At 35.1% G+C, this 17,662-nt stretch overlaps 2 protein-coding genes across 2 annotated transcripts; both read left to right on the plus strand.

Moving 5' to 3' along the window:
* Window positions 1-5,323: 5,323 nt before the first annotated feature.
* Window positions 5,324-7,333, plus strand: LOC129939732 (cysteine-rich DPF motif domain-containing protein 1). The gene is made up of 2 exons (XM_056047848.1): window positions 5,324-5,541; window positions 6,742-7,333. Exon 2 carries the CDS (start codon window positions 6,744-6,746, stop codon window positions 7,263-7,265), a length of 522 nt encoding a protein of 173 aa, XP_055903823.1. The 5' UTR covers window positions 5,324-5,541; window positions 6,742-6,743; the 3' UTR covers window positions 7,266-7,333.
* Window positions 5,540-6,666, plus strand: LOC129939731 (putative transferase CAF17 homolog, mitochondrial). The gene has a single exon (XM_056047847.1). The coding sequence runs from the start codon at window positions 5,635-5,637 to the stop codon at window positions 6,604-6,606; it is 972 nt and encodes a 323-aa protein (XP_055903822.1). The 5' UTR covers window positions 5,540-5,634; the 3' UTR covers window positions 6,607-6,666.
* Window positions 7,334-17,662: the final 10,329 nt, after the last annotated feature.

Consider the following 17,662-nt stretch of genomic DNA (forward strand, 5'->3'; position numbering starts at 1 on the left):
AATCTAAGCAACAAAAAATGTTTCTTGCAACATGTTTCCAGCTTTTTTAAGTTTTAAAATTAGAAAATTAATTATTACTTATAAGATTCTTAGGTGTTTATCTGAATGATAATATTTTTGGCATGGTGTTGTGTTTTGTGATATCTAATTGTTTATAATTTATAATATTTGTAATTTGTTTTTCAAAGGTTGTTTTAAGGAGATCAAAATGGAAATTCTGTTTTATTTGATGTTGCTAGAGAAGCCATGTTTAACGATAGAAATGGACAAAAATTATGATTTTCCTGCAAAGGTGGTGCAAATCATTATTTACTGGCACATGAGACCATATAATTTTGTACTAGATTTATTAAAATTTATTATAGATTCTCGTTTTTATATTCCCATGAATGCTTCGTTATTTTAAAGGGAACAGTCTAATTAATTATGCGTAGGATGATTTTGATGTCTCATAAGTTTAAATATAAACACGATAAAGCTCACATTTCCGACAGTCTAAATGAGGCTATTTATATTTTGAATATTTAAGTTTACAATTTCTAACAACTGGTTTCTCTAAAATGTATAAATGTTAAGTGAAACTTATTTAAACAACTAGAATAAATCAAGGGCTGGCTTTGAATGAAATAAGATAAAAATAGATTGCAAAGACTGCCTAGAAAATAATGAATTTGTTAAGCTTTGATTAGCGCTTAAATTGTGTCTAGAATCTATAGATTTGGTTAGGTTAAATGTAGGAAATATGCTTCTAACAGAAACTTGTTAAAATAATGCTAATTTTCTGTCTTTCAAGGTTCAAGGCTGTCAGGCCTTGACTAAACAATGCATTTAAAAAACAGTTCACAAAATAAATTTCATCACATTTAAGTTTATGATCAAAAACTTATAATAGGTGTCCATTTTTTATTATTAAATAAATTTTTTTTAGATAGTAATTCCTCCTAAAAATTATTTATAGTTAAATTGCCTTATTGCACATATTTACTTTAAATACTCGACTTTAATAAATGTAAAATCAAATAAATGAATTAATTAAATTTGTCAATTTTCAATTTGTCTAGTTATATCTTAATTTAAAGCCAATTAAATTGATATCAAAACAATTATTAAATATATAATTCTTTTTTTTACCTAATAAACTGTCCAAACATATTTCATGTTAAAATAATTAATAACAAAAAAAAAGTATTTTCACCTTTTAAGCTATTAATTTTAAACATAAAAAGAAAGTTCGACCATTAATAAATAGTTAAACATTAAAACAAACAAAAATTAAGTATAATCGAAAACAAAAAATTAGTTAATGAATTTTTTTGTAATGAAAAAAAAAAAACCAATAAACCCTAAAAAAAATTAAAAATAAAATTAGTCTAGCCTTCTCCAAATCCGATGTGTCTTTAATTAAATAAAAATTGCATTAAACATTATAAGTTATTTTAAACATAAAACATATTAATAAAATTAGGTAAAAATGATAAATAAAAAAAGAAAAAAAAAACAAAACCTTCAATATTATTACATAATCTAATCGAATCCCTTTTGTCAACTTAATGAATTTTATTTTGCACATAGAACTAAATAATTTATTATATTATTAACTATTATTATAAATATCAATATATAAAAAGAATAAAATAAAATCCATACATTTAAAAATCGTAAATTTTATCAAATACAAAACAAAAAATAGATTACATTATAACATAAATTGAAATCAATGCAGAAACATTATAAAAATCTTACATTACATAAATACATACTAGAATTTATAAATTAATTATATAAATACGACAAAAACAAAAATATAATTAACATAGTTGTATATAATTATGTATTATTAAAATTATAAAAAAAAAACAAAAATGAAACGAAAGTTCTATACCATTTTAAAAAAGCTCTTTTTTATATAAAATATACTTAAAGGTATATGATGAATTAAAACAAAATAATAACAATAAAATAAAAACTCTATGTAACAATTGCCAATAAAAAAAAAATAAATATTTCAAACAGACAAGAATTGTTTCTAAATTAATTTTTTAAGTGCTCTAGGATTGATATTTTTTGTTTAACAATAAGCGCACACCCAGGGGGATATTACTGCCCTTATTATGTAAAAGAAGAGAGGGTTTGGAAGGAGAAGTTGAAGCACATTTGTTTTGAATTCCTGAATATTGCAATACTAGGAAAGACAGTGTGTTGTAATACATTTCACATTCGCGTAGCACGGCTGAGAAACGAATCTCTGTATTTGACAGTAGATGTGCTAGTAGATTCTTCCCGAGAAAATTCGGGAAGAAATAAAAAACAATTTTATTCTTTGATAATCAGAAATAGAACATCCTGAAAACAATTCAGCCTCTAAACGTTTGAGCCACATTGATTCTTGTACAGCAGCAAGCCTAGCCATGAACTCCGACTCAGTTGTTCAAAGTACCACAGTTGGTTGTCGTTTTGATGACCATGTAATTGCGGCGCCTTGTATAGCAAAAAAGTAACCTGGAGTGGAATCGGCTAAGGTGATTGTTGATAAATGACAATCAAAATGATCGAATTTGATCTACATAAGGTGACAGTAAAATTGATACCACAAAAAAATGTGATAGTCGTTCTCAAACAAATTTGTTTATTCCGAATAGAGTTACCAGACGCTTACACAAACGACTGGAAAATTTTCTTAGTTCTCTTTGTTTCTTTTAAAAAACACATTTTTGTGACCGACAAAGCTTATGACATTCGAAAAAAAAGGGAAAAGTAAGAATTTTATTCAAAATCAGGGGAGTCATTCCGTAATTTTCGAAACGATAATCGTCAAAACGATTATCATTAACGATATCGTCAAAAATTTGCTTCACGTAACTTTATCGCTATCGTCTCGTCAATCGTTTTTTGTATAAGATCGTTCAGTATGACTGAAATGTCAAAATGAACTCAACGAAAGATAATGCTTGTTCGATAACTTGAAAATGTTATCAAACTTGGTTTTTCTCTATGAGAAAATTTGTAAAAAATGTCATGTTACCAAACATGCTAATTACTTTGTGAAGTTTATTGTTACTGTTACTCTTATGTCCGATTTCATAAACAAATACTAAAAACACTTTTATCTAAAAGCTTTTTAAATTTTATCAGGCCTTTAAATTTGTTCAATTTCACCAAGCATAAAATGGGAAATTTCGGGGATATTTTTGTTAAAATAGAGTTCTCTTCACAACTCTGTAAAAATAAAACCCCTTTTTTCTTTCTACTAAGCGAATTGTGTGAGAAAGAAAGAGAAAGCATTATATGTCGATGACAAGAATCGCAAAATACTACGATGAATTTTAAATTACTGTCGCATACGCATTGATTGTTAATTGTTTAATAATAATTTTTTGTTCCTATAAATTTCTGCTTCCCATCCACCAGTTTACAGAAATTTATGTGTGTAATCGATTGCTCAACAACTGATCCACAGATGCTTTGGAAAGTCGGAACCTTATTTTGATGTCAATATCAACATAGTCTGAAAATTGATTCTTGTGAAAGCGGGATACTCTTGAACAGCGAATAAATACAATGTTGTTCTTCTTTAAAGAAGACCAATCAAATATTCTAATTAAAAATCAAAATCATAAAAACGATATTATAAGTAGGTAGTAATGAATTTGTTTACCTACATATTAATTCTGTATCTCCAAATATTGAGAATACAAATTTTACAAAACAAAACATCAACTGTCAATCTGTCATATTCATTTTGTAATGACACTTTTAAAATTTAATGAGCCAAAAATGGGCATTTAGTTTTACAAGGTGTTTAAAAGCTTGATTACTTAAAAATCGTTTGGTGAAACCAAAATATCCCTTTTTACAGTTTAAAATCCTGTTAAATGTATAAAAGCTGTTTATAAAATTGAACATAATACACTTAATTTCATCGCACTGAATATTGTTTTGTCTTTTTATTGCCTGGATAATTATATCCCCTTAAAAAGCTTCACTCAAACCTGTAATTAAAATTTTAGGGCAACGCATCTTCGGCAAATGCACATCGTATTTTTCACTCATTTTCTCTTTGATTTCATTATCCAATTTTGATATGGCTTCATTGCTCTCACATCTAATGGCAACCGCGCCGTCTTGCCTATTTACAATTGCTCTCACTCCAATATTTAATTCTGACGGTTTAATTTTCTCTTTTATTTCACACTTTGTTTGTTCACTTTCCTGCTTTGCTTTCGGTTTCAATATAACCTATTATATCACTATTTTTTCAACCGCCGTTGACATCTCTTTCAATGCAAAATCCACATTGTGTATCTACAAAATTCAATCTTCGCACAGAAATCTTATGTTTTCACATGTTTCTAATGCTTTCGCAGTATAGGAATCAAAACCACAACAACTCACCGCGACATGAAAGATTTTATTACATACACCCGCACATCTTATTCCTGCTCTCCGCGTATTGCTTTTCTACACTTTTTACAATTGTTTTCCATTATAAATAGCAATCCGAATCAACAGTTAATTCGAAAACTTATAGATCTTTGATTTTTCCAAATAAAATTATTTAAAAAGATCAATCAAATTAGTTTTTTTCTTCAAATCACTCGGAACACTTTTAAACACGTCTATCTCTTATGAAATCTCTCTCCGATTATTTGATTATGTAAACATTTCCAGAAATGTTCAGGTTCCTAGCCCTGTGGACTGATTTCTCACCACCAATAGGGTCGTTTGTGGTTTTCAAAGGAACAGATGTCAAATCCTAAAACTGTTGACTGCGTTCTCTGGTGTATGTGTTTAAGCTTTGATCAACCTCAGCTCAGAGCGTATTTCAAGTACTCTGGCTCTGCTCAGTGCTCTGCTCTGAGCTTAAAAATGAAAAAACACATATTCAAATTAATCCCGAACATTTTTGAAAGAATATTACTCTATGTTCTTATGTTATGTTCTCCCTTTTGATTGAAAATAAAAACTATACACTATTCCATTTTAAGGGGATTCTATTTTATCAAAATCTGACGAAATCAATGACTGATTTCCATCAGAAAATAATTTACGGTGGTTACAACCGACCTGTCAAACAAATTCCAATCAAGGGTTTTAATGAAGAAAATCAATGATAGCTATAACTGGCCCTTTAATGGAAAAAGTCCACTTAATTGAAAACGGTGCAGTTTGTTAATTTTAAGCGGTCCTATTTATCATACAACATCACTTTAAACAATTATTTCTGTACAACAAAAAATTATTATTTCCTAAGCACCCTGTTTCAAAAAGTTATTTCCCTGAACACGCCCTTCGGTCAGCTGCTTAATGTTTTGACAGATCACAGATGACACTTCCCATATTTTTCTGTTTATCGTATTAAATTTTTCTGCCGCATCGCAAAAATAAAAGATTTTATCCAAATTTAAATGTTTTTATAATTGAAAAATTAATAAGGCAACTATTTGAACCTCGCTACGTCAAACAAAAGACATGACAAAAAGTTCTTGACCTCATTTGATTTCAATTAAACCAGCAATATTGTATCATCACTTTTCACCACGGGTAAACAATAAATACAAATTACGTAAAAACCTAATTTTTTAGGAGTAAATCTTTCCGCAGAAACTCATTGAGATTGATTGAAAATAAGAAGCTATGAATATGCTTCACACCACATATCTGAGGCAATTTGTTCGCCTTGCAGAAACTGCAGCTACAAATGCAACTAGTTTTCTTGCCGAACCTCTATCCCGCCGAGCGCTTGTCCGTGTGCAGGGTGCCGAGGTTGTTCCATTTTTGCAAGGTCTAATGACCAATGATATAAACCACCTGCATATAGATGGAAACCCCTCTATGTTTACAATGTTTCTCAACAATGCGGGACGAGTTTTATACGATTCCATTGTATATCGAACTCCCGAACCAGACACCTTCATAATTGAATGCGATCGAGAAGTGACAACCGAATTGCAGAAACATCTCCGACTGTTCAAAGTGAGAAGGAAGATCAATGTCGACTGTGTCGATTCAGAACTAACGCCATGGATTGTTTTCAATCCTACGCAGAGTGGAGCTGTTCCAAAACCAAGTGAAACCAATCAAAAAGAAGTTCTTACTACGATAGACCCACGACTAAAAGAGCTTGGAGTTCGAATAATCCAACCAACGGGCAATTCATTGTCAGATATTGAGAAAATGTTCCCAAATGCCACGTTAAAGCAGCCAACTTTATCAGAATACAATACTCATCGCTATATACACGGAGTGGGTGAAGGTGTGATTGATCACCCACCAGGGAAATGTTTCGCTCTCGAAGCCAACTGTGATTTTCTCCACGGAGTAAGCTTCCACAAAGGTTGCTATGTCGGCCAAGAGCTCACTGCTCGTGTCTATCATACTGGAGTGATACGAAAACGACTAATGCCGCTGGAACTCACGAGTAATCCCACTGGTGATGTAAATTCTGTACAAACTTCAGCCGGAGGAGCAGTGGGAACGATTCGTGGAGTTAGTCAAAATCACGCTTTAGCGCTCCTGCGAGTCGAACAAGTGATGAAAGCTAAGGAACTGTTAGTTGATGGAAAACCCTGCAAGACTCATAAACCTCACTGGTGGCCGAAAGACTAGAAAATCTCTTCCTACTATGTTATACCGTTGTTATGTCAATAAACTCACTTTTAAATCTAATCCTTTTTTATTCTAAACAAAAATGTTCTCTCCTCCACTTACACGATTCTTCATTCTTCATTCCTCTTTTTGCAGCCATGGACCAATCATCGGCACCTACCGCAGGAACATCTTCTTCATTCGCAACATCAGCCTCCCATCAAGAATCTTCAACAACAGGCGAATTTGTCATCAAATCCGAAAAAGAGGAAATCGAACAATTAAAACTACCCACCGAATGCCCAACCGAGCCTCCACTACCCGCCGAGGAAGATGATCGAATTCCTCGGATTAATTTTACGTGTAGTTCTTGTGAAATGAATGAAATGGTTCACTACAAAGGAACCGAACCACCCTTTGTTTTAGGCGTCAAACTAATGGAAGAGAGTTACGTTATGCGTGATCCATTCCAACAGCATCCACCACGATGGCGGAAAAAACCCGAGTTTTTCATTTGTCTAGGAGCACATTGTTGTCTCTGCGATCGAATAGTTTGTAAAGATGCTGAATGTAGTTTCTTTTATGTGTCGACGTTTTGTTTGAATTGTGCCAAAGAAGCTGTGAAAAGTTTTCCACTGGAGGTTCAAACAAAGCTGAGAAAACAATTAGCCAGCGTTTAGAGAGAAATTTTTTTTATTGAAATAAAAAACAAATTAAATTCGCATTTCAAATGAATGTTTGTACATAAGCCATTAGAGTTTTTATTTAAAGCATTACAGAGGCACCTAAAGAAATTTGGAATGTTATTTGAACTTAATCTTAACCATTAAGTGAGAGTTTTTTGGGTTACTTTTGCCTAACAAGGTATGGTCTAAATAGTTAGACAACTCCCTACTTTTGTTTATAGTTTACAGGCTTTCAAGAAGTTATTAATACCCTTAACACGTTCACGTCTAAAAACAGTGCGGGTGTTAGGAAAAAATTGAAGGATTTTTGATGAGATACTGGCACATTGGCCTTAAAATTTTTCATATTAAATTGGGAGGGTAAAACGGTGTTCGGTAAGGCTTTCCACATTCCCGAAGAGTGGTTAAAAAAGAATCTCTATAAATAAAAGTACGTCCAAAATTGAGCTCAAGGGTAAACTAATGACAATGAGCATTCCTTGAAGTGTCAATATTACGGCTAAATTCCCAGTGGACTTTCGAATTTTAATATTTATTAATAAATATACATATATAAATATGTATATATTATATAAATATATACATATATACCCAATAGATGTTTTGTAACACTCTCCGGATATTGAATTAATCTTAAAAATAATATTTTCTTACAAATTAGGTATTTTATATTTTTTACAATGATAAGAATCCTATTTAAATAAAATAGATTGATAATAAATATACTCATACAAATTACTGTTAACTTTCCATAAGAATCGGTCCGATTTGTCGAGTTGAAAATGTTAACATTTCTCGACGTCCCTAGAGTAGAGATAAAGATTTTAAGAGAGATGTCTGTGCATGACTGTGTACGTATGTACGTTCTTACCTCCGTACGTCTGTAGGTTCGCATACATTTTTGAAGTCATTAAGCGCCTCTGTATGGGATGGATCAGAGTTTTCGGATTGGTTTGCAACAACAGCGGGTGTTCGACAAGGCTGCATTTTGAGCAAAATAATGTTTGCTTTGTGTATCGACGATATCTGTGATGAACGTCCAGAAGGAATACTCTTTGCCGACATCCAAGTAAAAGTTTTGCTATAGGCGGACGATTTATGTAGTTGTACTAGTTGAGTTTTGCTTGCGCTTAATTTACATTTTTTAAGCATGTTAAACAAAAAGCAAAGAGGATAAAATTGCGTTGAGTTTATTATGGCCAAAGTTTTTTGCCAATCCAAACTTCGATCTTGTATCAAAATATAAGGTTTTTCAAGCAACTACTGTCAAAACTTGTATGTGCTACGGTGCTCAAGTTTTGGATACTTGGCTTTAGAGGAGTTTGAAGCAATTCAAAGACATTTTTTCAAATGCTTGTTTAGATTACCTAATTCAACACCAAATTATGCTATTTACGTGGATATATAATCCAAACCTCAAAATGAACTCGGATTATTTAATAAGAGTATTGAAGAGGGATGAAAGAAGTCCTTATAAATCCATCTTCATAAGACTACTGCAATCTAATAACAACCCTTTCAAAGAATGGAGTCAGCTAGCTATCTAAGTTAACTTAACTTTATTGGAGTCAAATGTAGATGAATGGCGCTCTATGTTTGTAAATGTTACTGCTAAAATTGATGAAAGAAATTACAATCAGCATCTGTCTAAAGCAACGTCAACATCCTCCTGGAACACATATAGGAACCTAAATCACCAATTACCTTCAGAAGCTAACTATTTTAATAATGAAAAGAATGAGAACCGGGATGATGATTGTCTTATAGTTGGTGATTTTAGATGCTCGAGAGAGGACTTTACTTATCAATTGCCTTCTAAGTCCAAAGAAGCAGCGATTTGCAAGAGTTATTCTTCGTTTGATTTCAGCGCTGGTGTCGTTGTCTGTATTAATAGCGGTGCCTAGGTAGACAAAGTCCTTAACTACCTCAAAGTTATAGCTGTCCATGGTGATGTTTTGTCCAATACGTCGTCGTTCAGTGTCCTTTTTTGATGACAGCATATACTTGGTCTTGCCCTCATTGACCACTAAACCCATCTTCTTCGCTTCCGTCGCAATGCTCAGAAACGCTCCACTAAATCACGCTTTGATCTACCAATTATGTCAATATCATCTGCGTATCCGAGTAATTGGATGGACCTTTGGAAGATTGTGCCTCTAGTGTTGACGGTTGAGTTTTGCACAATTCTTTCCAGAACGATGTTGAAGAAGTCACATGACAGTGCATCGCCTTGTCTAAAACCTTTTTTGACATCAATCGGGCAGATCTTTTCCGACCTTGATAGAGCAGCGTGCATTCTCCATCGTCATTCTGCACAAACGGATAAGTTTGACAGGGATGCCAAAACTAGACATTGCTAGGTAGAGCTCTTCCCTATAGATGCTGACATACGCGGCTTTAAAATCGATAAAAAGAAGGTGGGTATCGATTTGAAGCTTCAGGGTCTTTTCTAAGATCTGCCGTAGTGTGAATATTTGGTCGATAGTGGACTTTCCTGGTCTGAAGCCACACTGATAAGGACCAATCAGGTTGTTGACGAATGGCTTCAGACGTTCACATAATACGGCAGAGAGGATCTTATACGCAATGTTAAGGAGACTGATGCCTCTGTAGTTGGCGCAGTTTAGAGGGTCTCCTTTTTTATGTATCGGGCACACTATGCTGAGATTCCACTCATCGGGCATGCTTTCTTCCGACCATATTTTGCAGATGAGTTGGTGCATGCTCCCTACCAAGTCATCGCCTGCTGCTTTGAATAGGCGGTGATGCCGTCAGCTCCAGCAGCTTTGTTTGACTTAAGTTTAGATATAGCTATCTTCACTTCGTCAAGGTCGGGTAGGCGGAATTGTTGATCTGCGTCGCCGAGGTCGAGTGGTTCTATCTCCCTCACAGCGGAATTCGGTTCGTCATCGCCGTTATATAATTTGGAGAAGTGATCTTTCCATATTCTCAGCATCGACTGCGGTTCTACTACGATGTTCCCCTGATCATCTTTACAGGCTTCCGTTCGTAGCTGGTACCCTTGGGAGTAAAATTTACGAAAATCATTTCTGTTATGATATCCCTCTATCTCCTCGATCGCGCGCTTCTCATGCTCTCTTTTTTTCCGTCTAAGAAGCCTTGCCGTCTAACGTCGAAACATCTCACAGTACTTCCTTGTTTTGGCTTGTATCGGGATATCCGTAGACGTACCTTGGCTACAACGAGGTAGTGGTCCGAGTCAATGTTGGCCTCTCGGAATGTTCGGATATCCTGGATACTGGAGAAGTGTCGTGCGTCGATCGAAATGTGGTCAATCTGGTTGACGGTTGATTGATCAGGAGATTTTCATGTCCCCTTGTGAATATTAAGATGCGTGAACTGCGTACTAGCTACCAGAACGTCTCGCTCCGCAGCGAAATCGACCAGCCTGAATCCGTTGTCGTAGGTGGTGTCGTGCATTCTGTACCAAAAATGTCTTCTCTTCCTAGCTTGGCATTAATTTTAATTTTAATGTCATAGCCAGGGCACTGCTCAAATGTCTTGTCCAATAGCTCGAAGAATATGCCTTTGGTGTCTTCATCTTTTTCCTCTGTTGGGGCATGCGCACATATTAGGCTTATGTTGGTGAATTTAGCCTTGATGCTGATTGTCGTGATGCTCTCGCTTACACTGTTGAAACTCAAGACTTTTTGCCTGAGTCTCGTTCCAACAACAAATCCACACCCAAATAGACGATGTCTTTGTTCTCGGTAGCAGTCGCCTTAGTATATATCGGAGTCTTTTAGTTTGCGTTTGCCCGGTCCATCCCATCGAACTTCTTGGATGGCGGTAATATCTGCCTTGCAGCAGTTTAGGGCTTCCGCTAATTCTTCGGCTGCACGTGGTCTGTTAAGGGACCTAACATTCCACGTACATATCCCCGAAGTTCGTTGTCCTTATTTCGTTTGCGTGGGTTGTCAACAGTGAATCCTTCCGTATCCGAGGCTTGTTGGTGCTTCGCAACTAAAGGTATTTTTTACGTGGCCAGGAAGTCACCTCGACGGCACAACCCCCAACCTGGAGGGCCAGATCCTTAGTATAACTCCAAGGAAGGGATAGCGGATAGGCTGCTCCTTACAGGGCTGGGTTCCAAAAATGTCGAAGAAGCCCTATAAGGTGTTCACTAAGTAGTTCAACCTTACTGGAACTGTAGACGCCACCGTTGATTCCATCTTGAGAATTCGTCAGCTGCCGCCTGGATAAGGAGAGGTGCCTTAGTGGAAACACCCCTCCCCCCCTCTCTCGTTTGCTGCCCCCAACAACTTTCCACTAGGGTTGGAACCCAACCTCCAGTTGAGGTACTACGCACTTGATGTTCACCATGGAGAGATGAGAGTAGGAGTTGATAGACAGAGGTGGGTTTTGAGAAAAAACCTGTGGACGCTTGTGCCCTCTTGAATGCACATGTCTACCATTTGAACATCATATGCCGAAGAAAATTGCCTTTAGCGTGGCCCTACCAGCAACATAACGATCCCAAGCACACGGCTAAGTTGGTGACCAGGTGGTTTCAGCAAAATAATGTGCAGGTACTGCAATGACCTTCTCGATCTCCGGATCTAAATCCTATCGGCAAGAATATGGTCTCCTAATAATTAACAAGCGGTTTTGAAAGAGATACATGAAGCATTGTATTTTACATCCTACAAAATACTAAGACCCATACACTAAAACTCATGAAGAATAGCGTTTAAATTGATATTTTTAAATTTGTAGGTGAATTGTGTTCCACGCTCTTTTTTTTGTTTGCCCCGGATAAAAATCAATTTAAAAACTTATTGATCAGGATTTTGTTATTGAAGGTTATCTTATTGTGAACAAAATTTATAATCAAGGGAAGAAGTATTTCGGAAAAATATATGTTTCACTCTTATTCTTTTTTGGCTACTACTGTATGTCCTATTAAAGTAAACACTCTGTATCCTTAACCCTTAAGCCTATAATTATAATAGTACTCCTGAAAAAAATGCAGTAAGAGTCCAATTAAAATGTTTTGAAATATTTTGATTTTGTTGTAGTAGCAACAAGTACATAATGGAGCAATTAATGTGGCGTTATCAAATTATGTACCTTTTCTTGCAATTATTCAATTTTAAGTTTTTTTTTCATTTAATATTAAAAACGTTATTCTTTTAACATTTGAACTAGGAAAACTATAAAAGCGCATATATTTTGATTAATATGAGTCCATTCTTGAGAAACTTTTGTTTCACTTAATTTCCTCTCGAAATGACAAAGGAAACTGAAAACTTCCTCTTTCGACAAAAACAATTACTCACTATAATGGGACATTCGTTAGATTTGAAAAATAATAAAAAAGAATCAGTATTCAAACAAATTCGACAGTATTCAATTATTATTTTAGTAATTTCTTGTTTTTATCCAGTAACAAGTTTTATAATTTACGATGGAAATAATATTGACCAACTTACTGCTGGCTTGAGTATCGTATTGATTGTTATTCTAAATACAATTAAGATGACAACTTTTCTTGTAAATAAAGGATTTTTTCTTCAAGTTATGAATCGACTCAAGGACATGTGGGAAACTAATTGTAAGATTTTGTAAAAGTTGTAAACTCTTATCGATTGAAGATAATTATGAATTCTTGTTAAAAAAAAACAAGCTAACACACTTGCTAAAAAACGCTTAAAGGAAGTGAATACTTTGGCGGATCGAATGGTGAATTCATATTTCTATGTTATGATGTGGTCCACGGTTTATTTTCTGTTTTCACCATTTGCAAGTTTCGTTTGGTCGCTTGTCACGCATAGACCGTTTGCAAGGCGATGGATTGCACCAATGAGGTAATTTTGGTAACGTTTTTGAACAAAATTAACAAAATTTTGTGATTTGAAATGTTGTTATTTCAAAATTGTTTCTCGTGAAGCCGTGTCAAATATTTTATATGTTCGTTTACCCAACAGATTCTTTTTCGACGTAGAGGCCTCTCCAGGCTTTGAGATTGCGAGTTTTTACACAATTTGTGTTAGTTTTCCAGTTATCTTCAATTTAATAGCAATTGATGGATTATTCGTCTCATTTACGGCGAATATTTGTGCACATTTCGGTCTGCTACAACAATTTATTGAAACAAATGAATTCACACAGAATTATGGGACCATCAATAACGATATACGTTCGTTTGTAAAATATCACATAGTAATTTTTGATCTAGCTACAAATATGTACGAAGCTTATAAACCAATTATATTTGGACAATTTCTGATGACATCTCTTCAGGTTTGTGTTATAGTTTATCAAATTTCCAGGGTAAGTAGAAGCTATTGAATTTTTAAAATATCGTAATTTTATATTTTTATATATTTTGAATTTTAAGAATATGGAAAACATTATTGTATTGGTTTATAATGTCTGTTTCCTATGCACAGTATTGGTTCAATTATTAATTTATTGCTATGGTGGAGAAAAAATAAAACTAGAAGTAAGATAGTTAATAAATTTTACTATATGATTAAAAATTCGACAATTAAAGATTGAAAACAATTTTATACAGAGTTTGAATGTTAATACTTCAGTTCAGCTAACAAAATGGTATCGATTGCATCCGAATCATCGAAAAATGATGTGCCTCATTATGTTGCGTTCTCAAAAGCCGTTTATTATGAGAGTTGGATTTTATGATGCATCATTGGCAAGTTTTATGCTAGTAAGTCAATTAAATTTCACAGAATTAATATATGTATATAAAGTTAATAATTCTTAATTGTTTTTTTTTTTCAGATAATAAAAGCAGCTAGTTCTTATATAACGCTGATACAATCACTTGAATAGTTTTTGGAAGGACTCTTTATCAAGGATTCAGACATTTGAAAATTCGTTATTTTACAGGATTATTTTTGGAATAGGATATACAAATAAGAACAAAGCTTGAGAACTTTTTTTTTTTTTAAAAAACGCATAAAATTTGCAAAATCTCATCGATTCTTTATTTGAAACGTTAGGTTGGTCCATGACATTTACTTTTTGAAGATAATTTCATTTAAATGTTGACCGCGGCTGCGTCTTAGGTGGTCCATTCGGAAAGTCCAATTTTGGGTAACTTTTTCGAGCATTTCGGCCGGAATAGCCCGAATTTCTTCGGAAATGTTGTCTTCCAAAGCTGGAATAGTTGCTGGCTTATTTGTGTAGACTTTAGACTTGACGTAGCCCCACAAAAAATAGTCTAAAGGCGTCAAATCGCATGATCTTGGTGGCCAACTTACAGGTTCATTCCTTGAGATGAATTGTTCTCCGAAGTTTTCCCTCAAAATGGCCATAGAATCGCGAGCTGTGTGGCATGTAGCGCCATCTTGTTGAAACCACATGTCAACCAAGTTCAACTCTTCCATTTTTGGCAACAAAAAGTTTGTTAGCATTGAATGATAGCGATCGCCATTCACCGTAACGTTGCGTCCAACAGCATCTTTGAAAAAATACGGTCCAATGATCCCACCAGCGTATACAAACCACACCAAACAGTGCATTTTTCGGGATGCATGGGCAGTTCTTGAACGGTTTCTAGTTGCTCTTCACTCCAAATGCGGCAATTTTGCTTATTTACGTAGCCATTCAACCAGAAATGAGCCTCATCGCTGAACAAAATTTGTCGATAAAAAAGCGGATTTTCTGCCAACTTTTCTAAGGCCCATTCACTGAAAATTCGACGTTGTGGCAGATCGTTCGGCTTCAGTTCTTGCACGAGCTGTATTTTATACGGTTTTACACCAAGATCTTTACGTAAAATCTTCCATGTGATCGAATAACACAAACCCAATTGCTGCGAACGGCGACGAATTGACATTTCACGGTCTTCAGCAACACTCTCAGAAACAGACGCAATATTCTTTTCTGTACGCATTCGTGTGGTTGGTTTAATGTCCAATAAAGTAAACTGAGTGCGAAACTTGGTCACAATCGCATTAATTGTTTGCTCACTTGGTCGATTATGTAGACCATAAATCGGACGTAAAGCGCGTAACACATTTGGAACCGAACACTGATTTTGGTAATAAAATTCAATGATTTGCAAACGTTTCTCGTTAGTAAGTCTATTCATGTCTCATGATGAAATGTCAAAGCATACTGAGCATCTTTCTCTATGACACCATGTCTGAAATCCCGCGTGATCTGTCAAATACTAATGCATGAAAATCCTAACCTCAAAAAAATCACCCTTTAGATAATTCTTTTTTGCTAAAGCATTAAGTATTTAAGTTTTCGACAATTGTTAGATCGTTCTACCATAAACTAAATGAAATCAAAATTTAACTATCCATTTTACTAACTTGTTGTTGATATTAAAAAAATGTAGACATTTGCATGATACAAACATTTAAAAATAAATCTAAGGTTGCTTAGAACAGTTTTTTGAAATTTAAAGAATAAGTATCGTTTAGAATGTTAGACAAAGAAAACTGGTAGACAAATATAAGTCATTTTTCTGATCCACAAAGAAAACGATACTGTTTTAAATAACTAAGACGTCATCGAATTTCACCTATACATTTTTCTAATACACCAAGTTTTTAAAAAAGTCCTTTTACAATTGCTAAAAATATCCAAAAATGGTGTTTTTAAGGCTACGTTAAGACTCCAAACATCTCTTAACAATAATTTGTATTATGATTTTGCAAAGTAAAAATCTTACTCTTGTAGATACAATATAAATCTTACTTAGTTTCTGGAAATGTTCATTAATAATTATTTGACTTTTTCTGAAGTTTAGAGAAAACATTGAATATCCTACTTTCATGATACTGAAAAATACATTTTGCACTTTAGTTTTAGTGCTTATTTCAAATCCTTAGCTCAATTATAATATACTTTCTTACTACTACGCCTACGCGCCATCAGGTACGGTTTCCGGAGATGTGTTTTGACTCCCTGAAATGCAGTCGTTACCTTACTTACTTTTATAGGTTCCTGACCTGTCCTTCTATGAAGGATCTCATTTAAAATACGGTTTGGCCAGAAAATCCTTATGATGTTACGAAAGACATCTATTCACTATGGTTTGTAGCTTTCTTCTTATGGCTGAAGTAACCTTCCAAGTGCTGCACCCATAAAGAAGAAGAAGCACAGATTCGACATTTGTACGAAACAGTCGTAGCTTTGTTCTTAAGCTGATGGAGTTATTCCTCCAAATTTTTGACAGCATACCGAACGCAGATGCTTTGCCGATGCGGCAGATGACGTCTTGTTCAGTTCCGCCTTCGATGAAAACGATACTTTCACTTTTTATACCGGTTGAGAGAAAATATTTATTTGAGTGGATGGTCGGATTCCGCCCCGAGGCTGATCATTTTTGTTTTGCCAGAACTAAATTTCCACTCATTGAAGAAGCTTTCGGTGGTCTAGACTTCATTTATGAGCGGGTGAAGCAGTTCGCTTGATGACGTTGGCGCTGCTTGTAAAAATTCTGCGGGAATTCCATCAAATCTTACCGCTTTGTTGTTCTTAAGTGCTTTAATTGCGGCAACGATCTCATCTTTACTGGTTTTACCGGCTGCACGTTGTTTGCAAACACTCGATTTAAAAATGCGGAACTTCTTTCACAAGGTGTTGCTTTGAGCTGCGTGTACCGGTCGGCTCTTTGGTTATTCTGTAAACGGTCCTGCTGTCTCACCGGTTTGCAGCATCTTCTACTTCTTGCGCCAACGCGTTGTTGTAGTTACGCTCGTCGCAGCGCACACTGCGGTGAACCTCGTCCAAGAGACTGCTTCTAAAGCGTTGACTAAACGCGAAGTGGTCAATTTGGTTGGCAGACGCTTGCCTGTTCGTCGAAACCCATCTAATTTTATGACAGAGTTTGTGTTCAAACGTAGTGCCACCAATCACAAGGCTATTGGCGTTGCAGAAGTCAATGAACCTCTCACCATTATCATTGCAATTTCCGGCTCCGTGAGCACCCATCACATGCCTTAGCCGGTTGTTGTTAATGCCAACCTTAGCATGGAGGTCTCCCATAACCAAAGTTATATCTCCGTGGTGAGTGTTGTAGGCGGATCCTAGTCGATTATAAAAGCATTTTTTCCCTTCATCAGATGCGAGCTCCGTCAGTGCGTAATACTGAATAATGATGACGGGTCGTACTCTTATCTGAAACCTAGCTTTGATAAGCCTTTCCCCAAGGGCCTCCCATGAAATAAGGCTTCTGGTTGCCGTTTTTGTAAGGAGTAATCCCATTTCAGCTTCTCGAGTGTTTCGTGGATCATGACCAGAGTAGAGCAGAACAGTGTAACGTGTAGGTGACTTGTATTTGCCCGATCCCAACTATCGCTTAACCCTAAGATATCTATCCTGTACAGCATAAATTCTCTCTCTAATTGGTGGAATCTGGCATTTTGCGGACCTTCTCTTCCTGCGTC

The sequence above is a fragment of the Eupeodes corollae genome, chromosome 1 (assembly GCF_945859685.1).
Source record: "Eupeodes corollae chromosome 1, idEupCoro1.1, whole genome shotgun sequence".
NCBI classification, from domain to species: domain Eukaryota; kingdom Metazoa; phylum Arthropoda; class Insecta; order Diptera; family Syrphidae; genus Eupeodes; species Eupeodes corollae.